We start from the raw sequence: 25,267 nt of genomic DNA on the forward strand, positions 1-25,267 counted from the left end.
GGTTGCGACTGAGCAATGTGTTGAATCAACTGTGACATGCTGATATCCCCCATCATCTCGGGAATCTTAATTTGGACTCCCTCAGCATAGCATTTTCCCATGAACTCGATGGCCGACAGCGAGTCGCCCCCTAGAGCCAGGAAGGACTTATCCGCGTCCAGATCTTCTGGGTCAACATCTAGAATATCGGCCGCCAGGTTGTGGAGCCAAACCTCCATCGAGCCGGTCTGTGACAGCGAGAGCATTTTGGTTGGTATCGGCTAGGGTCTAAAAGCTTGTCGTCCTTATGAAAGTTGAGATTGTGGTGATGGCGATGAAGGACTTCATGGGCCGTTATCGAAAGACAGAACCACGTTGAGAATATCAAAGACAGACATGAAGCTTTGGTTTCTGGCCACCTCACAAGTCCTGGGTGTGAAGCCTGTCCGCTCCTCGTCGGCAAGGTGTAGCAGGATACTAAGTCATCTCAATGATTGCCTTCCCCCTTCCCCAATACAGACTTGCTGCAGACTCACGGATCCCAGCCATGGAGCTATTCCTTCTGCTGCCCAGTCGTCATTTCTCATCCTACCAGAAACATAGTCAAGTCCCTATACTCAGCACAGTACAAGCCAACGATATTCTACGGTGGCAAGTATCCAGTGTCCTTCGTTAAACCGGGGTATTACTAAGTCAGACCCGGTGTACAGTAAGCAACAATTCCCAAGCCCATCTGCACCAAGGATCGATGTCACCGTCCACATCTTAGTCTGTCGAGCTGAGGATGACATGTTACGGAGTCATGGAGGGACCGAACTTGGCGGAGGATGCGCAAATAGAGAAAGAGAAAATCTAGGGCACGAGAGGGGGTGTGGTGGCGGCTCAGGTATGCACTGTCGATGATATGTTTCACCTTTTGTACGCGCACCCCCCCCCCCCTTCCTCCCCACCAACTTGCACACCGTGCACTTATGCCTATCGGTCCTTTCGCTCCTCTCAGTGACGAAACGGCTAGGCAACCATCAACTCGTTAGGCCGTGTAAGGTAGTCTTGATCTCAAAGCACCGAAGAATTACTAAAGAAAGTGAACAGTAGATTATAGGCTTAGGTGCCTGGTATTATTTATCATATACTCAAAGTTCGGAGACAGAAAGAGAGAGAAACCTGAATACGAAACTGAATCTATCAAAGACTCGCATTACGAGCAGAATCCGCATGTTTGAGAGGTTACAATATTAATACAAAAGTGTGAAAATAAGAATAGAAATTCACTGGCATATGTGATTCCAATTTCTAGAGTTCATTGATCTGGGAATTTTTGCATGAGCAATTATGAATTTACCGAGCATAATTTTCATTTCAGTGTTTCGCTCCTCAATCTGCATCGCCCAAATGCGCCCTTTGCATGACAAGCGAAATTCCTTCCTCGACCCAAGCGCGGGATGGCGCAATGTGAGTTCAACGAGCCGTACCGACTCGTCAGCTCATATCTTACCACCACCTTCTAAGGTGAGGGGGGGTGTATCGAGTAGTCGTACTGACATTTGAATACTTGGCCAAGCACCCTGTCCGGATTGACCCATGTCAGATCAGCGTGAGATGTATTACTGGATAAATGCATAAAGTCTAGCCCCACAATATTCCTCAAGTACAGAGACCTCGAGCGGAAGGATCAAATCGTTGCGGGTCCATGCTCGACTTGCTTACCCATGACATCGTAATTACGGTATAGGAGGATCAAGTTGAGTTGAGGTCTCAGGCTGGGCGTTTTGTGATTTTGGCGTACCAAAGGCCTGGATCTAGGAAACCGAAGAATGCTGCTAAGTTCTTCTTTTCCTTAGTGTAGACGCTACAAGTAGGTGTAGCTTGTGTACTGTGCTGAGCATCTCCTCTGTCATCTTCCTCATCTTTACCCAAGGCTGCCATCAATTCATCCAAGTCACTCACGTCCAAGAAAAATAAAGTTGCATTATGATCTTCAAGCCGGCAGAATGGCTGGGAGACTTCCCCTTCGAGCCCCCTTCGCAAACCCTTGTTGGAGATTTCGTATTTGGCCAGGACTGGCCTGGACAGGGAAAGGCTTCACCAGGACAGCTGGTGTGCGCGGCAACGGGCTCTACAGTGACCATAAAAGAGATTCACACGCGGGTTGAAGCTCTTGCCCGCAGCCTCTGCCATGAACTCGGCTGGCAGCCAAAACAAGGTTCGCCGTGGGACAAGGTGGTTGGAGTGTTCAGTCTGAATGCGGTGCGTAAGATCCTGGTCAAGTAACCTGGTGTTATCTACTCTCTGACAATGTCTTGAAATTGGACTGTAGATTGATTTTCTCACTCTGTGTTGGGCAATCCATCGTGTTGGGGGCATCTGTCTGCTGCTTCACCCCACTAGTTCGGCCACAGAGGTTGAGACTCATCTCAAAGCAAGCAAGCCTTCCGCTATATTCACGAACCATGCATTGCTCAAAACCTGCCTCGAAGCCACCAAGTCCTCGGGGCTCGTACCGGGAGAAAAGGTGTATATTCTGGATTTTCCAGGTGACGCGCCCAGAAATGAAAGCCTCTGCGGAGAATTGCCTCTGCACTCTGTGGAGAAGATGATCTCTGAGGGCCAATCCATGAGTTCCATCGATCCAGTCACTTGGGATGCTGATGAAGAGCGCGTGGCTTTCCTTTGCCCGACCAGTGGCACGTCTGGCATGCAGGTATGCGCTGATATCAAACGATGTTCGGCCTCTTCACCGTGGCTTTTATGCTAAGTCTTCGGATTCATAGAAACTGGCCATTGTTACGCATCGTGGAGTCATCGCCAATCTGATGCAAGCTCGCATTCACGAGGCTGCCTCTGGGCGATCTGACCAGAAGGATATCGCTCTTGGTATTCTCCCGCTCACCCACAGCTATGGACTCATCACTCAACAGGCCATGTTGTGGCGTGGAGACACACTGGTCTTGCATCCGCGGTTTGAGATGCAGTCCACGCTGAAGTCGATCATGCAATTCAAGATCAACCGGCTGTATATTGTGAGTATATCTTCATACGTCACAAGATTACAGCGTAATAAATAGCAGAGGAAAACCCAAGGGCGCTGGAAATCTCTCCCTTTAATGTCCACTAACATGAGATTCACTAGATTCCACCAATCCTTGCTGCTTTGGCCAACAACCCCTTCCTCCTCGACATGGTCGACCTGTCGTCTGTTGATTCCATCGTCACAGGCGCGGGTGGCCTCACGAAGGAGCTTAGCGAGAAGATCGGGAAGCTCCGTCCTAATTGGAAGATGCTGCCAGCCTACGGCTTGACTGAGACTGCCGTCATGGCTTCCTTCACGAGCACCCGCTCCATCTTCGTTGGTTCGTCGGGAATCCTCTTCCCGCGATACCGAGCGCGTCTTATTGATGCCGAGGGCAGAGAGGTGGAAGGATATGGTGAGCCGGGAGAGCTGCTCCTCGAATCGCCCACCATCTTCAAAGGCTACGTAGGCGATGAGGAGGCCACCAAGGCGGCTTTTGAATCTCCTGGCTGGCTCAAGACCGGTGACGTTGCGATGTTCCGCACTGCACCTGATGGAACGGAACACCTGTTTATTGTGGATAGGCTCAAGGACATGGTCAAAGTCAAGGTATGTTTACCCTCTTTCCTTGATGGTGACTCCTTTATGTGTGTGCTGTTATCGTCGTTAAACGAGTAGACTGACGAATATGGAATATCTGCTATAGGGATTGCAAGTGGCATCATCGGATATCGAGACTTGTCTTCGGCTGCATCCAGACGTTGCAGATGCGGCCGTCATAGGCGTGCCACACGACAGAGATGGCGAACGAGCCAAGGCGTTCATTATTCGATCGCCGGCGACGGTTGACAAGGAAGAAGAGGCACTCAAGAAAGATATTGCTAAGCATGTTCAGGATAACCTGACTGAGCCGCATTGGCTTCATCGTCGTGTCGAGTTCGTGACCGACTTCCCTAGGAATCAAGCAGGGAAAGTCCTCAAGTACAAGTTGAAGGGGTTGTAAGGAGATTTGCGTTGATGAGACAGTCCCAGGATGAAGAGTGCACAGTATGCATAGCTACAATCAATTGCTTGCCAATGACTGGGTGGCTCAGTCATCGTTCAACCTGAGATAGATTGATCAGAATGCTACTTTCATGAACATGAAATCCTATTATGTGAGCTCGGTTTCACTGAAGTATGAAGTCGCCATCACTATGGTTTTCAGATGGGACGAAAGGAAGGGCGAGATTGTTTGTGGATCATGGTATTTATTTATTATATCATTCGGTACCAATATCTATCATTAGATCAGTTCTCGGTCTATTTTGTAGCAAGATATAAGGTACATGCAGCATCGGGACACAGGCAATCGCTTTGGTGCATAATTCTCCATCGGCAGACTCATATCTCTGAATTCAAATTGTAGAGCAGTCAGGTTCGGCATCTCCATTTTTAGATAAGGGGTAGCAATATGTGTTCCTTAAAATGAGTCAAACATTCTGCGGAACCTGGAATTGTCATCCTCCCAAAGTATTTCTGTATCATCATACTCGACAAATCGGCCATCCTCTATTACGAGTACCCGGTCACAGGCCAGCAGATCGTCAAGCCTGTGTGAGATCATGAGGACCGTACGAGAATTGAAATGATTCACAAATGTCTCCCTCATGATATCTGCGTCTTCCGCATCCAATCTGTGTGCCCCAGTGTGAGTAAATAGTTTGATCGTAGACGCGGAGAGAATTTGAAGATTATCGGAGACGTGGCAAAATCTTCAGTAATGTACTTACGCGCTCGTGAGCTCGTCCACAGTAACGATATTGCCTTCGCGGAGCAGAGCACGCGCCAAACTCAGACCCTGTCGTTGACCGCTAGAGAAGGTATACTCGTCGACAAGGGTGTCCAGACCGTTGTCGTACATGGAGCTGCTCCACAGATGAGCAGCCTGAAGCGCGGCGATCAACTCTTCATCAGATTTTGTGTTGGACGGGTCCAAATTATACCGCAGACTACCAGGGAGTAAGAAAGCGTCTTGCGGTACATTGACCAGACTGTCTCGAACACGCCGGACCGGAACTTGCTGAGTGTCGACTCCGTCGATCAAAATAGTGCCGCTTTCGGGATCAAGGAAACGGTACAGAGTTGCTAACAGAGAGCTTTTCCCACTACATGCCGTGAATTATCAGCCGAAAATCCTCGTTCTCAGATATCCTTGACAGAGAGATGGGATAACGAAGTTGGCAGGGTCATATCTAACCTTCCGCTTCGACCACAGATTCCCACAGTGGTGCCGGGCTCGACCACAAAGCTTAGTGTATCTAACACTCGGCCGGCGGTTTTGCTGTTGCACATGATTGATTAGCAAGACAATGAACTCGGTCGCCATATCATTGTGAATGCTCAGCCACGACATACCCGTACGAAGCACAGACGTCACGAAACTCGATTCTGCCCACCTCTGGCCACTGTGACGTCGTAAGGAGCGCCTTGTCGCTATCATCCCCTTCCATTGGGGTGTTTTTTGAATAGTCTCGAATCCTGAGAACAGCCTGTAAAGCTGTCTCTATCTGCGTCCACGAGACAAGCAAGGTATTCAGGTTGACGCCAAAACTGACAATGCTCGTCAGTGCGACACCGAGAAACCCGCCTGTGGCGCTCCCTTGTAGGCGATTGGTGATGCTGACCAGTAAGATGGCAACAATGGCCACCATGAGGTCAAGGACGAAGCCCAGCCAGACCTGGACGCAGTACATTAGGTAGAAAGGCCGCTGCGAGCTGTCGAGGATGTTGAGCGCCATGGTCTCGAAGTGTGTCGTCCAACCAGCGCTCTGGATCGTCTTGAGCCCGGCCATTGTATCCGAGACGTGTGAGATCAACGGTGCTTTGGCCTCGATATCTAGAATGCGAAGTTGCCGAGAGGTTCGTAGATAGAAGGCCTGTACCAGATAACAGAAAAGTAGGAAAACAACCATGACAGCAGCCATGTATTTAGATGATATAGATATGATCACAGCTTGGACTATGATGGAGAGCATGTAGAAGGTTGTGTTGAAGCCGGATATTGGAACATCGGTATCTACAATGGTTAGATCCTGGCTGAATCTGAAAATACTTGTCAGTTTGTTTCATTGCCTAGCGTCGTCAGGGGAGGGTTAATTCACAAACCTGTTTAGAATGCTGCCAATGCTTTGGTCGTTGATGAATACAATGGAAGCTCTATGAGACAGTTAATATGGAAGCCATCATAATTTCCATCGCACACTTTTCGATCGGTCCATTTTCACTTACCTGAGTGTGGTCACTAAGAGAGCTTGATGGAGAATGCGAGCTGATTGAGGAACCATTTTGAGTAAGAAGTATCTGCACCATCTCGAGTCAGTGATATCTCGAGTGTACATTGCTGATCTGAGAATTAAAAGCAAAACTTACGATCCACCTGAAACGAGGAAAAGTAAGGCAAGCCCTCCCATGAGCACGTATATACCGTAGTAGGTGGCAGAGCTTAGTCCATCGTGGTTCACATTTGCCTGAGCCCACAACGCAATCCAGATCTCTGTTATCGGTGTTTCATCAGCCTGGAAGCCTTTTATATTCTATTGGCAGACGTCAGAGTGAAATATACATACGAGGGAGTTGAAGACCTATCACCATCAAAAAGGTAAACACCACTAGAATTAAAGTGCTACGTCGACCGATCGAAAGCACGTAGTAGCTGTATGCCTGCCAGTCACCACTGGCCTTTTGCTTGTCTGTGTTGTCGCCAGATTGTTCTTTTTTAGTACCGGGGCCGTCATTTTCTGCACGTTGCATTGGCATAGCCCAGGTGTCCATCGGCATGCCAGGTAGACCAAGAGCAAAGGCTATGTCTGCCGGAACATTTCTGCTATCCACAGTTGCCACGGGTGAGAGGTCAAGAGAGGATCGAAGTGTGTTTAGAGAGTCCCGTGGCAGCCGCTTCGATATGATGCCGTTGTCGACGTCAAATATGTCGTCGGCAAGGCTTAGCCCGGCATCTTTAGGGTTGTTGTATCGTAAGCTTCTTATCCCTTATATGACTAACTGCTTGTCTGTTTCTCATAACGTATATGCTTACCATGGACGGAGGAGAATATTACTGTCCTTCCTTCTCGACGAAAAAGGCCATTAACACCGGATAAACTCTTCCATACCGTCTTAGACGTCTCTGGATCGAGCCCGCTCAAGACATCGTCCAGGATGAGCAAGTCCAGCCCGCAGTATACTGCTCTGGCCAACGCCTGTTGGTGTTTCGAATGTCAGTTCTCTCAGCTCTACATTGTCTGTGTACTTCTTAAGCGGTTAAGGAAAGGAGGGAAAGAATTACAGCACATGCTTAAATGGGAAGGAGAGCTTTACCACTCGTTTCCGCTGCCCGCCGCTCAAACGAGACCCTCCACTACCAGTGGGCGTCCTGTCTCCCAAGGGCATGCGACTGATCTCCTGACCAAGTCCACAAGCCGTGACCACTGCCTCGTAACGAGATTTGCTGAACGTACAGCAGTTGACAATGTTGTCCATGATAGTTCCCTCGAAGATCCACGGCTTTTGGCTGCAATAGGCAGCACGAACGAGCGCCGTGGAAAGCGTTCCGTTCGAAATTGTGGCCTGGCCCAAGAACGCCTCCAGAAGCGTTGTTTTACCTGACCCAGGTCCCCCTGTGAAAGCAGTAATCCTATTCTTGCCTATCGAGAAAGACGCCCCCTTGATTACTGCTGTGTTGCTGGGCCACCCGATGTCAGCGTCTCGTGCGACTATGCACCTCTGCTCTTCAAGGAGCAATGACAGTCGATTGATCCGACGGCGAGTCAAAGAAAATGTTCGCATTGGAAAACCACCATCCTCGTCGCCGTCATCGAGCGGGTCTTCCATGATTGTACTGTCACGGAGGGGCGATGTCCATCCTGGCGGCCGAGAAGGCGAGCTGGCAATGTGCACCCGCGGGTCAACAAATGGCGGCTCGTGTAAGGCTTGAGCATATCTCGCGAACCCGCTGAGGGCAGATATCATCTCAAATGTTGCTTGCACAAGTGATGTGATGGAAGAAGTGAACAATGTGAAGGCAGTCAAAGAGGAGAAAGCTACTTCGACGGTGAACACTTTTGCGCCCCGGATACTTGGCACAAACACAAAAAGACCAAAACCGATGACTGGCGCTATGACGACGGATGAGTATGCTATCACAAGTGAAAAAGGTGAGGTTAGCGTTGTGATACTTCACTCCTCGTGTATCCTGGTTATGGAAGTAATTACCCATTGTGAGCACGCCCACAACCATCGCCCGATATCTTTTTGAGATATGGATCTCAGACTCCCGGAGTGACGAGATGCGGGAGGTGACAGAGTCCATGAAGCCAGCCAATGCGACCGGTTTGAATTGGCTGAGCACACTTTCTGTGATGTCGATTCGTCGTTGAATGGCTTCAAGCCACGCAGTGAGATCTCCCATTGCCCTAGTCGAGATAAAGAAGCCTGCAACGAGACATGCTGAAGCGAGGTAACGTATTTGTCAGTGTCTTGGAATGAGTAGGCGATTGCACAGCGTATCTTCTTACCCAACGATGCGAGGCTCGAAGCTGCAGCGGCAACATGAATTTGCCTTTCAATCAGCCAGATGAAAAGCCCAATCTCAATGGCGGATGCCCAAGTCTCATGAAATGTCATCATTCCAAGAGCCATCTTTTCCATGTCAACACTGACCAGGGAGATTGGGGCGTGCTCTGTTGCTTTTCTTATGTCGGTTCTTAACACATGGCTGTAAAGCATTGGAATGAGGCTGCCTCTCAGCTGCACCACAAACCTCCTGCTGTGATATTGAAAACCTGCTTGGCATATCTGGGGAATGTAAGAGTCAGTGAGATTTCATTGAGAAAAGTGACGCGACAGGATGCTACAGATCCAGTGCTACGTACGGCAATGCCAAGATAGACGGCGGCATAGCCAACCACCAACCATGTCCCTCTCGCGGTTGACGATTCGCTGTGAGAGTCTGCCGAGAATTGAAGCTCGGCCTGCACTAGGAAGGGCTGTGCAAAGCGGAAAGCGACTAAACATAGCCGAAAGAAACCCCCGGCCAGGATCGTGGCCTTTTGCTGTCTCATGAGAAGAAACAGCAAGCCAGGCGCATTCCGTGGAGTATCTGCAAGACGTTCAATACAGGGACAACTACAGCGGTGAGATCTGGATTTGTTGAGGTCTCACCTTTATTCCACTGGCGGAGGATCTTGAATAACAAAGTCTCTGCCCTCATGTCCGGATGAAGATGATACAGATTTCGTATTGATAGTGACGACGAAAACCCTGTCCTAAGCAGCGGAAGCAACCAAGAAAGCGTGAGCATACTGATGAGACCGCCTGTGCCGTCTGGTGAGACATCTTGATATGGATTCAAGAGAATTCGGCGCTTGCTTTGGGTTTCAGCCATCAGAGCCAGGAAACGGACGACAAGTGTTGTCGTAACAACACCAGCAATAGCATTGGAGCCACGTATGAGCCATAATGTGTGGCAATGGATGATACCCAGGAAGAACGTGAGAGCGTAGTAGGCCTCCAAGAGAGTGGATGGCCTCACGGATCGGGTATGCTCCAAGGCAGAAAGGGGTATGAAGGCAAGAGCTGCCAAGAACAGGATCACAGACGAGGCAAGCGACAATCTGGTCTTGGGCGTGCCAGGCACAGCATACAAGCAAAGCTGTGTCAAGGCCAGAATGGCAAAAACACCATTCACTCCCTATAGTATATGAAAGAACAAGACGAATTAGATTACAGTCTAGCCATCCCACATTGTCTGTTTTGGCAGGAAATTGCTTGCGTACCAGCTTTGCAGTGCGCATCCATGTTCGCTGTGCCTTTATGTCCTCCTTGGCCAGAACCATAAGTCTATACACGGCCAACAAGAACGCACAAGTCGAGGGCAGCAAGCCCATCAGAGCCTCCTCGAAAAGAAGGGTGAAACTTAGGTGCTCGCAGCGAGCGGCATCTTGAATGAAGGGACCCCAGTCGTCCACGTCGCCTATGGTGCACATCGCGGTAGGCTGCTGCTGTTGAGCGATGGTCCGTAGCCCTCAAGGTCGCAGCAGACCAGTCCCTGTCAGTTCTCTACATACCAGACGCGACTCGGATTTACCAGTGTTCGAAAAGGCCCAGAGGAGGGAAGGGGAAGGGGGGGGGGCAACCACGAATGGGCGAGATGCGGCGAGGCTGCCGGGAATTCCGGTGGTCGTCGTTCTCGCAAGTTCGGATGTTGGCGGCTGATATTACAGCATTTCCCCACAGTGTAAAAGTCGCCGGCACCTATGCATCCTGCCGCCTCCTTCAGGGCCGAAAGGCGGCTTTTGTAGTGGATGAAAGGGGGAGGGCGTGAACGTATACATGGCCCAGAGTCACTGAACGGCATGTTAGGGCTGACACGTGGCTGGACTGCATGGTAATTACGAATCCGTCCATGATGAGTTCAATTCCATCCTTGCATAGGTTCCGTAGAATTTTTAGAGCCTCTTAGTATGTCCAAAAGTACTGTACCTAGCGGGAGGAGTCCGGCTCAGGGCTATTCTTCAATCAAGGATAGTCATCCATCTCGGCTATAACAATATTCGACAATGACCGTTACCTAAGATGGTATGCTTCGCGACCTCGTCACACCAATGTGTGCTTACTGTAGCCAGAACTCATAGACTGGAGCAATGCTTCCATTTGTCCCAATGTGTTGACATGCGCGAGAGAGCCACGACGACGTTTCTGCTACCGTGATGACTACCCAAACAATGAACATGGATATTCTTCGACCAGCGAGTACGTGGAACCCCCCGCCCTCCACCCAACAAGATTGGCCCATCCTCCTGTGCATAGCTGCTGTAGGGTTTTGTGTTAGCTTTCAGTCACTGACCTTCGTTCGGCTGTTAGCTATCAATGAGCGGCGGTTCATCATCAGTGATGGGCTAGGCATGTCCCATTGCATCGTACTGGTGACCAAGTACTCCTCTACTAGTCTGCCTGGCAACAGACAGTGGCAAAACACGGAAAATTTGATATCAAATGCTCTGAAGTTTTGCATTAAAGAGCATCCAGGCCTCAAGATCACCATTGTTGATCCTGACGGGAAACGGCCTCTGCTCGCAATGGTCGACAACATCGATCTCAGCCAACATGTAGTTCACGTGAGAAATCAGCTCAAAGGTGAAAACGACCAGCAAAAAATCAGGAGCTTTCTCGAATACCTCCATGGCGTTCGTCTTCCTCGGGCAGGCGAGCATCCACAATGGTGTGTGTACGTGAGCGAGATCGAGCCAGCAGTAGGTGAAAGATCGTCGTCTTTCTTTCTCGCTTTCATGCACTCCCACTGCCTCTGGGATGGCCTCGGTACCATCACCCTCCACGACACCTTCTTGCGAGCTCTCAACGGCACGGCAGAGGGAGCGTCAACGCTAGGGCACAAAGCCAAACAACCACCACCGCCAATAGAGACTGCTGGAAGACTGACCATCTCTTGGTCTTTCCTGATCCCGATCGTAATTCGGGAACTCCTACCAGCTTGGCTCGCCTCGGCTCTTGGATGTCCAAAAGAGGACCTGACAGATGTCTGGACCGGTCCCAAGACGCCTCGCCCGCCACTGACGCTGCAAGTCCCGAAGGACCCACCGACCGCTTTCGAGGTCTCCCTCATGCCCGACGCGACAGTGCAGCGCGCTGTACAGGTCTGTCGCATGCATGGCGCTCGTCTCACTGCCCTGCTAAATTTCCTCGCTGCCCGGGCTGTGTGCAGGAGCCTGGGCGCCCGCGGACAGCTCTTCCACAAGATCAGGGCGGCCAATGCCATCGATCTGCGAAAGGCCCTTGGCAAAGGACATGGCGAACTGGCCAACTACGTGTCTTTCGTATCCGAGGATATCACCGTTCCTGAAGACGTTGGGGAGGGCGACGACGACCGCCTCTCCGACGAGGTTTGGAATGCAATTCGTCAAAACACAATCAACTTGGCAAATGCCTCCAATAGGCTCGCTGATCAGCCTGTCGCCCTTCTCAAATACATCTCAGATTTGAAGGGATGGTTGGAGAGTCAAGCAGTGCAGCCGGCCAACGTGTCCTTCGGGCTCAGCAACCTCGGTGTTTTCGATGGAGTGGTTCCGACCAAGAATGACGGGGGAGAAATGACTCAGACCTGCTGGCGCGGTGAATCAGCCGTGGTATCTCAATCAGGAAACAAGACGGGGGCGCCATTGAATTTCCAATTGTTGAGTACGAAGAGCGACTCCATGGGCATCACTGCTACGTGGTGGCCGGGCATGTTGGGTGTAAGTGACGAGAGCATCTTTGTCAAAGAAGTGATGGATCGACTGTGTACAGGTTTGGAAAGATTCAAGTAGAGATAAACATGACATTTTCTGCCCACCTCACTTCTGGCTGTAGGTACATATTGACTATCATGGCCAAGATTGGATCTCATTGTAAGAGACTGATAGACAATGAAAGATTACTTGTGCAGACATTCTCTCATCAAAGAACGGAACGCGTATACTGAGCCAGCGATGAAGCATTTCATCTTGTTCTGCGATATCTCTGTCACCTAACTTGGCTGAATCGAAAACATAACAAAGAACAAGGTTATGCAATAATGTTTTTGAACATCTCCAAACTGGAATACTATCAACAATTGCTCCCATTCTGCTTCAACCCGTGCTGCGTAGTGATACAACGGCGTTCAATCTTCCTTTCCCCCTTGTGCCTATTGCAAACTCATCACTGGAGCATTCAAAATCCTCAGCCGTAGCATCCTTGAATTCAAAATCGAATTGTTGAACAAGTGCTGCAACAATCATATACATGTCCGCCCAAGCAAGGCTACTCGCAATCACATGGTCATCAGCCACAGTATACGACTCAAAAAAGGCGGAAAAGAATGAATGGGGATCTTGAGACGGTAGGAAGGGAAAGTTCTTACTGCATACCGAGACAGAGTCTCGTACCCCTCGAGAAAGGAGCAAATGCTTTCTCGGCTTTTCCCCGAAGCTCAGCATCCATCCACCTTTCCGGATGGAACCGCTTCGGATACGGATACAGCCTCTCGTCCGTGTGCATCAAGATCAGGGTCATACCAACAGGCGTGCGTGCAGGAATTCGCCATTGTTCGTAAAATATATCTCTATCAGGAGCTACACGGCCCATCCGTGATGCGATAGCCGGACTCAGTCGAATTCCCTCCATGATCGTCGAGGTAAGGTAGGGAAGCTTCTCGAGTGACTTGAGATCAAAATCGCTCGGCGAACATACTCCAGCGCCGGTGAGCTCTCCTCGGAGCTTTCCCAGCGTTTCAGGATTGGTAAAGACGTGGAATAGGATCAGACGGAGCGCGCCCGCTGTCGTCTCGAAGCCAGCGCCGGCTATTGAGGACACGTCTTCAAACACCCGCTTGAAGGTCTTCTCTTGAGGCGGAAGCTTGGATTCAAGAATATCCTTGATGACTGTGCGTGGCATGTTGGGGTCAGGATTGGGTGAGTTGATTTCCTCCATGAGGTCTTTGGTATGATCCATGGCTTCCTATTGGAGAGATCTCATAATGTGAGCAGTCATGTGCAGTGTTTACTCAAATCATCAGCCTACATACCTGAAAGTTGTCAATGAACTTCTTGGCTGTCTCATCGGCAATTCTCCTGATCCAATTCAATGGTATTGATTTCAATAAAGGCATGAACCACGTCACATGCTTGCTCAAACGCCACGAAAATCCCGTGTTCTGGCCAGCCGTGACCGTGGCAACGTCAAAGTCGTCATAGTCAAGCCCATTGTAGTGCTTGCCAAAGACAAAGTAGTTTGCAATATCCCGCGTGATGGCAGTGATGGCTGCGCCTAGGTAAGCTATCTCCCCCGACTTAGCGAAGCTCGACAGCCGTTCGCAGAGCTTGATCACCTGCTTGCGGATGTGGTTTTGGTGGTTGACGACCTGCGTCTTGGAGAAGTACGGGTTTAAAGCCTGGCGGCGCCCCTTGTGGACATAGTGATCGGCTGTGAAGATGGTCGCCCCAGGGGCGGCCCAGCCATTTACGGTGAATTCATACTTGTCCCAGCGGCCGTCGTGACGGTACAGCTGTTCAAAGAAAGAAGGATCATTGATATGCAACTCGTAAGGACTGATGCGGATGATGGGGCCTAACAATGAATGTCCACCGCCCAAGTACATCGTTCAGTAAGCTGGGTTGGGAGAAAGCAGAACTCATTACCAGCCTTGGGCCTTCATGCAGGGTAAACTCACCATATTGCTTATGTAACTGCTCGATTTTCCACGTGTACTGGCCGTTCTGTACGATATCGAAGTAGGCTTCGTACCATCTCGTGATGGCGGCCAGTTTAGGACCAGGGAATCTGGAAAGGGGATGGAATGTCAAGCGGTATAGCGTAATGCAGATGCAGTAGCCAACGACGCATACTGTGACGGCCTGCCACGTAACCAGATGAAGGAGAGGCACCATCTTGCTGGCAGCTGACAAACGAGCTCAACACGGAGGCACTGCAGGCCAGGAGGGACCGATGAATAAGGCCAGCAGTGGTCTGCCAAGTTCAACCATCGTCGTCGGGCAGAAATGATTGTCGTTTGCCAGGGATGCGCTGGAAGCGATGTTCTGGATGTCGTGGCTCACCGTTTCACCGCTCCCCTGCTGAACGTTTTTACTCTGGCAGCACGGCGTGGAACAGCGGAATCTCACATCCACCACTAGCAAGATCAGCTATCGAGGTAGGAGTGAGGTTATGCCGAGTATTTCGCCGGTGGCCCAAGTTGAGATACTAGATTTGGGATACATGGGCGACTGAGGGAGGCGAGGCTCATTCTTCAGCTGAGCCCAGAGTGAAAAAATGACGTACAGCATTGGTTTCTAAAAAGCCTCATCGTTGATTGACAAAGTAGAGTACATAGGAGTACCTAGAGTTTGTAGACCTATACATCCTTCCCAAAAATGCTAGGCGTGATATCTGACACCTGTTGAGTAATCGAACAGAGAGTGTCTGGAAGCCTGAGGTCTATAGAATACGGGACTAGAACACTAGTACTCGTTTAACACACGTGGAGATGCAGGCGTACAGTACGTAACGAATCATGAACAACAGGGTTCCTCTTACTGCTGCCTGGATTCTGGTCTCCTCTGATGGGTCAATCACATCAAACTGTGTGAGAAAATCTCAGTAATCATGGATGGGGGTCTCACAATTAGTGGGGGTTGATGCCGCTTGGACTGCAGGATGGCTTGCATGGGCTGCACAGGAAGTACTAAGTGCCATCGTCTGGCTCAGATATGCCCAGAACAAGGAGCTTGGTATACTGGGTGGATAGAAGTCATCCTTCGTTCGACCAAGGGGCGTTTCTTCTGTTCCCCGCTACAGAGATAAGATGCATCATATATGAGTATTGCAATAGAGGGGCGCTAGTGTGTAAGAGCTACGGGGTTTTACCTGCTTATGTTGTCTTTACTAATCGCCACAATCCTTCCAAACAGTGGAATATAGTGCGAGATGCTGGTGACGTTCACGAAACATGGGAGCTGGTCAACTCAGTGGATGAAAGGTTCATACGATGAGGATCCAGGAATTTCAGGCGAGGTTAGACTAGCGAAACTCGTACTTGGCATCATGTCCGTAGTAGGTTCTTGATATTGTGCGAAAAATGAAGAAATCCAAATTGACTTGGAAATTCCATTACCCAGACGTGGAGAGAAGCATGAGAAGGAGGAAAAAACAGCTACCAACGGGGTTGAAAGTTCAACCGGTTAACATTGAAACAGCAATTTCTATAACCACGTTTTTCTTCCTAATCTTTCTTCTCTTCTGTGCAGATAAATCTCTAGATGTGAAATGCTATTCTAAATACATACACGCATTCGGACCCTAATCACGGAGCCTTAGAAACCAGATACCTTGAGTTGTCCTCGGCTGTCGCACGATTTGACGGATCATCCGTGACAGACAATTTGATCTTAAGCCTCTGCACAGCCAACTTACCAAGCGCAAGAAGACTCTGAGAGCCTAAGATCTCCAGTGTAGTAAACTCTAGTCCCACGCGCTGCCGGAACCAGTTGCGTAGCTCGATCGAAACCAGCGAGTCCACGCCCAGGGCCTCAAGCGACTCATCCAAATCCAATAGCTCGAGATCACGCATGAGGAAGCCAAAGACGGCCTTGCCGAACTCTGTCGCAAGGAAGCGCGGGGCCTCGTCGCTGTCGAGGCGAGATCGGTTTTGGCTCACTTCGGTGAGGAACTGCTTGAGGGCCTCGTTTCCTCCGCCTGTTGCGAGCTGGCCGCCCTCGACGTCCATGTTCTTGTAGAGACCCATGCGGGGGTCGCGCTTCCAGACGACACGGTTGGTGGGTGCGAGGAGGGGCTGGGTGGTCCGCAAACCGATGCAGATCTGCGCCGGGGTCATAAACTGGTACTTGCCTGGAGAAGAGGCGTTCTCAGATGACCAAGGCTGTAACAGCGAGGGCTTGGACCGGTTGATCATGACCTGCAGCGAATCGAGGACATCTGCCTCTTGTGAGACAAACGTCGACGTGGCGCGGAAGTGCTCCATGACAGACGAGGTGCGGCTAACATAGCCAATGTCCTCGACACCAGCCATGTCGACCACAACTGCCGTCAAGCCCTGTGCGTGGCGATACTGCACAAAGGAGTCGAGGAAGGCATTGGCGGCGGCATAGTTGGCCTGTCCCGTATATCCGACGATGCCGCTCCAGCTACTGAACAGGAGGAAGAAATCGAGCTCGTGCCCGAGGAGCGCGTTGTGCAAGTTCCAAGTACCCTGGACTTTGGTGCTAAGGCATGTGCTCCACTTCTCAAAGGTCATGTCGAGGAAGTTGTCGTCCTGGAGGACCATGGTTGCCTGCATGGCGCCACGGACGGGCTTCGTGGCGCTTTGCACGGCTCGTTCTACGTCGGAAAGGTTGGTCACATTGCCTGCGACGAGGATGGCCTTGCACCCAAGGGAGCGTAGTTCCTCGATGAAGCCTGCGTATCTGTCCTGGTCACCTGCAGAGCGTGACAAGAATACGACTATCATTGTAATGTTAGATCATTTCGTTTCTCACAAGATGACAGAATCAAAGACGGAATAGGGACTCACTCTCAGTTGCTCCAGACTCGGCCATCCATACAGCGACAGCTTGTCCAAGGCCACCCAGCCCTCCAGCCAGCACATAAGATGCACTGGGATCGAGGACCAGCCCACGTTTAGGTGCCCGAGATTTCAGCTCATCGGCCGTCTCGGGCATGTTGATGACGACCTTGCCCAGATGCGAACCTTTTTGCATGAAACGCATGGCTTCTTCCACTCTGGTGGCCTCAAAGCAGGTCATGGGCGAGATGGGCTTGATGTCTCCACTCTTGTACAGGTCCACGATTTGTCTCAGTAGTCTAGGCCAGCATTAGCAACGTTATACAAATCAATGTCCTTAATGATTTGGCCGTCCGTTCGTTTTCGACTCACCGTTGCATAGTAAGCGGCCTCTGCGCACAAAGGCGACCCAGGTCAATACCAACATACGACCGGTTCTGCTCGAAATGTTCCAGAGCAAGAGCACCTTTTCCAATGAGATCACGTTTTCCAATCTCGAGCATGGTGCCATACTCGGCGACGCAGTCCCAGCTGGCGTGGAGGAGCTCGCCCGAGAGCGAGTTCAGCACGGCGTCCACACCACGTCCTTGCGTGGCCTTGAGGATGTCTCTCCGGAAAGTGAGATCGCGAGAGTGAAAGATTCTCTCGCGAGGAATGTTAAAAGTCTCTGTAAGCCAGCGAACTTTGTCTTCGCTACCGACTGTGCAGTAGATTTCGGCGCCGAGCCAGCGACTGGGAAAAAGGATAATATGGTTAGCTCGGTCCTATCTCTCTTTCGTTGCCGATGTACTCGCGAAATACTCAACAAAACTTACCATATCTGAATAGCGGCAATACCAACACCTCCAGCAGCACTGTGAATCAGGACTGTCTGCCCAGCCTCGACCCTGGCTCTGTCCACCAGTGAGTAAATGGCAGTACAATACACGGTGGCCATAGTGGCAGCCTCCTCAAACGACAGCTCGTCTGGGATCTTGACACAAAGATGCTCCGTTGTGGTGAGATGAGTCGACATGGCACCGCTGGGAATGGCAATGCACCTGTCGCCGGCCTTGAGGTTCTGCACATCAGGACCGACCTCCTCCACGATGCCTGCAGCCTCGAGACCAAGACCATATCCTTCGTTGATCACGCCGTCCACGATTCCCATGGCGATCAGGACATCCTTAAAGTTCAGGCCACAGCTGCGGTTCCTCACGCGCAGGTGGTTTCCCTCGGGCTTGGCGGGCGCATACTCCTTCCAGTACAAGGTATTCAAGAACCCACGCTTCTCGACATCCAGTTTCCGCGCTGATTCGCCCTCCTGCGAGACAGCCAGTTCCTCGCTAAGTGACACCCAGTGAAACCGGCTGATCTGGACCCGTCCATCGGCCAGCGCCCACTCCATGACGGGGTTCGTGTCTGCGTCTGGGGCAAGGCGGCTCTGGAACTCGGGCAGCACAGCGGCGATGGCGTTCCAGCCAGCGGGATCAAAGCTCTCCAGTTCGAGAGTACCAAAGTCGAGGGTCTGCTCTGTACGCATGGTGCGAGCCAGGCCGATCATCAGGCCGTACGATGGGTTGGTACAGTTGATCTGGGCTGGGCCTGTCACCCAGAGCACACCTGTGCCGCTAAGGCTGCGGACGAAAGATTGAACTTGGGTGTATTTCGGGGACTGCATGTCTTGGAGGAAAGGAGTATCAAAATCCATGAGAGCGAGCACGTCTTGGTTGGCAGGCACTTGTTGGCCCCAATTGCACGTATCTATGCTGTATCCTTTGTTCTTGAGGAGAGTGGTGACTTCTTGGATGTGGGTTGATTGTTTGTCACCGGCCTCTGGGGTCAGGATGGTGATCCTCTTTGGAACTGCTGGAGTGGCTGGACGAGCGATGATAGACGTGCTCAGGTGTTGGTTGTCATGGTGCGAAGCTGCAATATGATCGAACCCAGTTGACTGAAGAAGTGATTCCCACTGGCTTGCTGTTTGGCGTCCTCGCTCACCAGCCCACCAGCTGGGGAACGCGCCCATGACAAAGTTGAGCCACTTGGAAGTAGACGGGGCAAGTTCCTGGAGGAACAAATGCCCGGTAGGGGACAGCAACCTGCGAACATGCCGAAGGGAGGCAGAGGGATCCGATGTAGCATGAATTGCCTGCGAGGCAATGATGAGGTCAAACCCTTCCTCTTCGAAACCCTGCTGAACTGGGTCTTGGGAAACATCGAAGGCCTTGTACGTGACAGCCTCCTTGCCAGCAAGACGCTCTTTGACCTGATCAAACAGGTCGGACGTGACATCTGTAAAAGTGTACGAGTCATAGTGACGGCCATGATGTGGCTGGATCGAAGACAGCGTGTCGAGGATAGTTTTGGCCGTGCCACCTGTGCCAGCACCGATTTCGAGGATGCGGAGATTGGGCTTGTAATGCGCCAACAACTTATAGAACTCAGTAGCATCGACGGAATCAAGCTCTTCGTAGATACGAGCTTGAAAGTCGACTTCCAGTTGAGTTTCTTGATCGCTGCTCTCGTTGAAGATTGTGTGGAGAGCAGTGAAGACACGGTGCACAGCCGTGGCCTGAACACGAGCACTCTCACCGAACGACGAGATCTCACCAAATATCTTTTCGATCAGCGCAAGACGGTCAGACGAGGACAAGTCAACGATCTCTTTCGAGTTGTTTTCGGCTTGTGCCTTCACATCATCGAGCCAGGCGCGGTATTTGGCGAGATGGGGACTGGCACTGCTCGCAGCATTCCCACCTTCGACATATTTGCCAGAAAGACTGATACTCGCCTCAATTGCACAGGCAAGAGCCATATGATCTACCTGCGCGGCAACATCTGACGGCAGGCCCTGGTCTTTCTTTGCTGTGTGCAACAGTGCCGAGGCATTGTCGAGCAGCCTGACACAAGGTTTCCAGATCATCTGCCCAGCCGCATGAGGATCCTCTCCACGAGCATCCGCCGCATCAGCAAGAGGCGACATCCGAAGGTTCTGGAAGCTCAGCACCGTAGACTCTCCACAAATACCAACGGCATCGCCAACAATGGCACCCCTGGGTGTCAGCTCAGCAGCCACCTCGAGACGAATATCGCTCGTCTCACTCGCCGCAGGGCGAATATACGCAGAGCCGATGTATGAAGGCACTGCCAGCTGCCTGAATCGGCGAGCCTGCCCCATGGACGAGGCCACGCTGTACATCTGCAGGACAAAGTCCAGCGTGGTAGGGTGTACGGCATAGGCAGAGGTATGTTGGGGGATCTCGGGCCCAGAGATGGTGGCGACGGCTTCGTGACGCAGCACATCGGCTGTCATCTCTCGCAGTCCTTGGAAATTGGGTCCGTACTCGAGCCCAAACTTGTCCATGACCTTGTACCAGTACGGCGGATCGACTGTCCTCTGCCTGGCAACGATGTTCTTGGCTGGAGGCGGGCTCACTTCGGAGCCCTGCCGCACCTGGCCCATAGCATGCTTGGTCCATCTGTCGCCGTGCACAGCGGAGATGTCAAATTCGTACCAGACCGAGTCAAGAGAATTTGTCAGCTTCACAGGCCGCAGGTGCGTGATCAGCTCGCCGGCAAACCCTTCCTGGAGAACGAGCGCCGTGCTGATGTGCACCTCACGCAGGCTGTAACTCCAGTCCTCCGAGTCTCCCAGCTGGCGCACGGCCTCACCTGCAATGGCCATGAAGCCGGCAGCAGGAAATACAACGTCGCCGGAGACTTTATGGTCACGCAGGTAAGGCACCTCGCTGAGCCGAAGCAAGTTGCGCCAGGTTGGGCAGGAATCGGAGGCGGCTGCCACGCGCTCGCCAAGAAGATCGTGTTTGGGGAATTTTCGGAAGCGCCAGAACTTGGAGAGACGGCTCTCACTCCAGAAGGGGCCCTCTCGACGCCATGGGTACAGGGGAAGGTCTGTGAGTGGACGGCCTGGAGGCGAGGAAGAGGAGGAGGTTGCTGTCTCGCGCTCTGTCTTGTTTGGATCGAGGTCCAGGTCTACTCCGAGCTGCCAGAGGCGTCCAGCAGATGTCAAGAGGGATTGTTCTCCAGGCTGGCCTCGGGTCAGGGTGTTGGCGTATTCGACCTTGCTCGTGCCGGCAGCCTGCAGGATTTGTCTAACGGGTCCTGCAAGGGCAGAATGAGGACCAACTTCGAGAAGCACAGAGGAGGAAGATGTTGAAGAAGATGACAGGTACTTCAACATAGCCGCAACAGCAGGCGAAAAAAGAACAGGCTGAACCAGATTATTGCCCCAGTACGAAGCATCAGGCTTTCCTTCGAACTCGTTCCCACGAACAGAAGAGAACCAAGGGATTTGAGGCTTGATAGCACCCAGGTCAGGCATCAGCTCAAGGTATCGCTCCGCCGCAGGCCTCATGTGGTGTGAGTGGTAAGCGCAATCGACCCGCAGCGCCCGCACTGCAGCATCGGGAAACTCTTGACGCACGATACTGACGACCTCATCGAGGACACCTGAATCGCCACTGAGGGTAACAGAACTGGGACTGTTCTCGCACGCGATGACGACGCCTGGCTTGAGGAAAGGCTCGACTGTGGTGCGGCCCAGGCCTACTGCTGCCATGCCACCCGTTGTGGTCACCTCTTCTGTCACGATGCCGCGATAATACGCCGTTAAAATGGCTGACTCCTTGGACAGAGCACCAGCGGCATATGCGGCGGCGATCTCACCACTCGAGTGGCCCACAACGCTTGACGGGCTGATGCCCCACGACGAGAGCACGTCGACTAGAGCGACCTGCACGGCGGTACAGCACGGCTGCGAGAACTCAGTGCCCATGATGCGGCTCGTCTTGCCTGCCTTCAGAAGCTCCTCTCGGAGTGTCCACAAAGGAGGCTGGGCGCACCGGCTGAGCGAGTCATCCATGGCAGCGATGCTCTCGCGGAAGACGGTGTTGGTTTGGAGGAGATCCGCGCCCATTTGGGGCCACTGGGCGCCCTGTCCTGTGAAGACAAAAGCCACCTGTGGGTTACCGGCACCAGCACGTCCAAAGGAGGATACGTGGAAGGGCTGGTCGAGCTCGTTGGCATCCACCACGCTGTAAGCTCGCTGCTGTAGCGCTTCTCGTCTCTGGTTGAGCGTGTAGCTGAGATCGGCCAGCCTGTCAGGGTGGTCTTGCAAATATTTCTGGTGGGACTGAACTGTGCGGCGTAGTGAGTCTGGATGGCTTGCGGAGAAAGTGAGTAGATAGTGCGAATTGGTGATGGGCGTTGGCGTTGATGAGCGCTGGACGCCGTTCTGGGCTGCTGACTCGAGGAGCATGTGCGCATTGGCACCGCCAATACCAAAGCTGAAAGTAAAAGGATTATGTTAGAAGGCAGCAGTGGAGTAAGGGATATGGATTGATAAAAGAAATTGCAGCACTTACCTGTTGATCCCAATACGCTCAGCCTTGCCTGCAGGCCATGGCGTTGTCTTGAGGGGAACTGTCAATTTGTTCTCCTTGAAAGGGACTGTTCATTGCGAAGAGTTATGTTAATCGTGTCTCAACTTTAGTCGGAAAGTAACTATGAAGAAGGAAATTGGGACGAAAGACATGGAAAAAGGAAAGGTGACCACTCACTTCTTGGATTGCCCTCCGTAAAGTTGATATTTGGAGGAATCAGCCGTCGTTCCAGCGCGAGCATGGCCTTGAGGGTACTGCTGAGACCACTAGCGCCCTCAGAGTGCCCAATATTTGGTTTCAAGGAACCTATATAGACACCAGTCGTGCCAAAGGCACGGGCGACTGCACCTGTTTCCAAGGGGTCGCCGATGGGCGTACCGGTGCCGTGACACTCCACCATCGCTGTCTTGGTGATATCAACACCCGCAAGCTGATGACTGCGCAGGATTAGCCTGTGATGGGCATCCGAGCTGGGTTGTGTCAGCCCTGCCGTCTTGCCATCCGAGTTGAGACACGAAGACCGGATGACAGCGCGGATAGGGTCGTTGTCCCGAATCGCGTCCGACAGTTTCTTAACATGAATAGCCACGACACCCTCGGCACGCGCATAGCCGTTGGCCTTTGCGTCGAACGACTTACTGCGCCCATCGGGGGCTATCACGCCCTGCTCTGACATGCCGATGGTCATGCTAGGGCTCATAATGAGGTTGGTGCCGCCCACGATGGCCGACTCACACTCGCCGCGCTGGATTCCCATACAAGCCTCATGAAGGCCAGTCAGTGACGAGGAACATGCTGTGCGTATGATGACTCTGTGGGTGAGAAGATCAGGTTAGACGCATGTTTCTCTCTGCCTACCGAAGGAGGAGGATGCTTCACTCACGAAGGTCCGCGGAGGTTGAATTCATACGAGACACGATTTGCAACCACATAGTCGCCAGTGCCTAGAGGAAGAGAGAGAGAGGCGTAGGTTAGTATCAAAATCTCAAAGGACTAAGATTCGTTTTTCACATGTCAAGTACACTCACCTAGAAGCCTATAAACTCCTGTCTGTTGCGTCTCTTTGGCTGCCAATTCTGCCCAGTCCTGTGGTCACCAACCTCGGTCAGTCACCGGAAGAAAATGAATCATAGGATACAGGATAAGATATCTTCGAGACATCTCACTTACCTCACCAAAGATACCAAAATAGGCACCAATGTTTTTGCCCCGCCACTTGGTCGTGCCAGAGCTCTGAAAACACTCATATACAACCTCCAGCGCAAGCCGCTGCTGGGGATCCATCTCTTCGATCTCCTGTCGTGTCATGGACCAGAACGACGTGTCCACCTCGGCGAGGTCCACATCTTGCAAGAAATGCCCGTACTCACTGCCGACATGACCAGCCCGTCCAGGGCCGTAAAAAGCCTCAACGTTGTAGCGGGTATCTGGCACCTTGCACCTGCCTTCTCGACGGTTATCTAGAAGATCCCATAGGGACTCGGCTGTCTGCACACCGCCGGGCAGACGCATGGCACAGCCAATGATGGCGATGGGCTCATACTCGGCCTCTTGTGGTGTTGTTGTCCCGTTGGTATGGCCGTTGACTTTTGTGCCGTTTATGTCGTCTTGAGGATGACCACTGTGCCTATTGACCCCATTGACTCCATTAGTCTGGGATGACTGGTGTTCCCCGTTCGTGTGGACGCCATTGGGAACGTTTTGACTGCCGTTGCCATTGTATACGGCTGGCCGGTCTGTATCAACAGTCATGGTGAATTGGTTTGGATACGTCTTGCCCGAAATCAATAAAGTCCTGTCCGAGAATATTTTCCAAAGTCTACGGAAGATTGTGAAAGAGCGAGACCGAAAGATGATAATGTTATTCCAAAACAGATATTCACAAGCAGGCTCTGCTACGATTATTCCCCTGATTGATTCACCACTGCTACAATGATATATATCTGCCGACCCTAGCCACTGCTAGCAAGCAAAAGGTCAGGGACGTTTTCCTTCTCGTTGTTTAACTCGAAATATCTTGACAGCCACCCCAGGGAGTAGAGGCATCTGAAGAGAGAAGGGGGGGGGGGGGTGTGCGAACAAGGTCCAGGATCTACTGTTCAGGGTAATTTACAAAGACCTCTGGGTACTTGCCAATGCATGTTCTTACTCATAGCAATCCTTGAGGATGTAATCAGGCAACACTTGAAAAGAAACAAAAGCACCCTCCTATGATATGCGCTTTCAAGCCCATTGATGCCCAGGAGCCATTGTACATGTACCCACACCCGCCCCTGTCGCCAGGCTGTGTAAACTCCAACCTTGGAAGGTTCCGTGCCCGATTACTTTCGGGGCGTAGATCAGTATAAGCACTACTTAGAGAGGCCCTCCTGGGTGAGCATGTACTGTCCCTCCGAACATGCCGAAACTCGTAAATATCTCTGTATCGGGGCGCAGGGGGGAGGGTGGGTCAATCCACGTGCGTCGTGCATGTACTTCTTGGTCGACGATGGCTTCCAAGGATTGGGAGACCATGGCACCACCCATGCCACGACATACCCTGTCTTCTACAATCGGTACACACGTGGGGTGGAGGTCGGCGCGCGGTAAGGCTCTCAGTCGGCTGAAGTCAGACAGACCATCAATGATCCGTTGCTTGACAGGAGCGCATTTAATTGACGTGATTGGGGCATTGTAATGGTGTTACCAGGCGGTACAGGCACAGTGTTTAGTGATTTTCAAATATTATCCTATCTGTAAAGCTTCAAGTTCACCAAGGCTTCTATTACTCACACGGCTGTAGGCGCACTTCACCTAGTCCTGCCT

The 25,267-nt window shown here is 51.8% G+C and overlaps 5 protein-coding genes across 5 annotated transcripts; 2 read left to right on the forward strand and 3 right to left on the reverse strand.

Annotated features, from left to right (window-relative positions):
- Positions 1 to 1,950: 1,950 nt before the first annotated feature.
- M406DRAFT_51177 (uncharacterized protein) lies at positions 1,951 to 3,992 on the forward strand (the record flags this gene model as incomplete). Its single annotated transcript, XM_040924433.1, has 5 exons — positions 1,951 to 2,226; positions 2,297 to 2,680; positions 2,751 to 2,999; positions 3,110 to 3,598; positions 3,696 to 3,992. 5 exons carry the CDS (start codon positions 1,951 to 1,953, stop codon positions 3,990 to 3,992), a joined length of 1,695 nt encoding a protein of 564 aa, XP_040774903.1.
- Positions 3,993 to 4,393: 401 nt separating this feature from the next.
- M406DRAFT_347332 (putative ATP-binding cassette transporter) lies at positions 4,394 to 10,055 on the reverse strand. Its single transcript, XM_040922278.1, has 15 exons — positions 9,802 to 10,055; positions 9,188 to 9,716; positions 8,899 to 9,125; positions 8,542 to 8,821; positions 8,240 to 8,473; positions 7,346 to 8,163; positions 7,032 to 7,227; positions 6,598 to 6,831; positions 6,401 to 6,524; positions 6,260 to 6,331; positions 6,137 to 6,187; positions 5,387 to 6,073; positions 5,229 to 5,312; positions 4,762 to 5,136; positions 4,394 to 4,665 (listed from the first exon to the last, which is right to left on the reverse strand). Exons 1-15 carry the CDS (start codon positions 10,009 to 10,011, stop codon positions 4,452 to 4,454), a joined length of 4,335 nt encoding a protein of 1,444 aa, XP_040774904.1. The 5' UTR covers positions 10,012 to 10,055; the 3' UTR covers positions 4,394 to 4,451.
- Positions 10,056 to 10,755: 700 nt separating this feature from the next.
- On the forward strand, positions 10,756 to 12,348 carry M406DRAFT_51078 (uncharacterized protein; the record flags this gene model as incomplete). The annotated part of the gene is made up of 1 exon (XM_040924429.1): positions 10,756 to 12,348. One exon carries the CDS (start codon positions 10,756 to 10,758, stop codon positions 12,346 to 12,348), a length of 1,593 nt encoding a protein of 530 aa, XP_040774905.1.
- Positions 12,349 to 12,651: 303 nt separating this feature from the next.
- Positions 12,652 to 14,448, reverse strand: M406DRAFT_262538 (cytochrome P450; the record flags this gene model as incomplete). Its single annotated transcript, XM_040917518.1, has 4 exons — positions 12,652 to 12,823; positions 12,924 to 13,519; positions 13,587 to 14,109; positions 14,228 to 14,448. 4 exons carry the CDS (start codon positions 14,446 to 14,448, stop codon positions 12,652 to 12,654), a joined length of 1,512 nt encoding a protein of 503 aa, XP_040774906.1.
- Positions 14,449 to 15,725: 1,277 nt separating this feature from the next.
- M406DRAFT_85351 (uncharacterized protein) lies at positions 15,726 to 24,061 on the reverse strand. Its single transcript, XM_040926059.1, has 9 exons — positions 23,633 to 24,061; positions 23,491 to 23,548; positions 23,346 to 23,406; positions 22,640 to 23,274; positions 22,445 to 22,529; positions 17,894 to 22,366; positions 17,451 to 17,810; positions 17,088 to 17,377; positions 15,726 to 17,017 (listed from the first exon to the last, which is right to left on the reverse strand). The coding sequence occupies exons 1-9, from the start codon at positions 23,972 to 23,974 to the stop codon at positions 15,861 to 15,863; spliced, it is 7,461 nt and encodes a 2,486-aa protein (XP_040774907.1). The 5' UTR covers positions 23,975 to 24,061; the 3' UTR covers positions 15,726 to 15,860.
- Positions 24,062 to 25,267: the final 1,206 nt, after the last annotated feature.

Source organism: Cryphonectria parasitica, assembly GCF_011745365.1.
Source record: "Cryphonectria parasitica EP155 unplaced genomic scaffold M406scaffold_6, whole genome shotgun sequence".
Classification (NCBI taxonomy): domain Eukaryota; kingdom Fungi; phylum Ascomycota; class Sordariomycetes; order Diaporthales; family Cryphonectriaceae; genus Cryphonectria; species Cryphonectria parasitica.

Coding starts and splice junctions, on each gene's coding strand:
- M406DRAFT_85351 (XM_040926059.1), bottom strand. CDS start 23,974: ATGCGTCTGCCCGGCGGTGTGCAGACAGCCGAGTCCCTATGGGATCTT. Junction 22,530..22,639: donor TACGGAGGGCAATCCAAGAA/GTGAGTGGTCAC, acceptor CGCAATGAACAG/TCCCTTTCAAGGAGAACAAA. Junction 17,018..17,087: donor CGAGTCTGGAGCAACTGAGA/GTGAGTCCCTAT, acceptor TTACAATGATAG/TCGTATTCTTGTCACGCTCT.
- M406DRAFT_347332 (XM_040922278.1), bottom strand. CDS start 10,011: ATGTGCACCATAGGCGACGTGGACGACTGGGGTCCCTTCATTCAAGAT. Junction 9,126..9,187: donor CCTCCGCCAGTGGAATAAAG/GTGAGACCTCAA, acceptor AACGTCTTGCAG/ATACTCCACGGAATGCGCCT. Junction 5,313..5,386: donor GACGTCTGTGCTTCGTACGG/GTATGTCGTGGC, acceptor CATGTGCAACAG/CAAAACCGCCGGCCGAGTGT.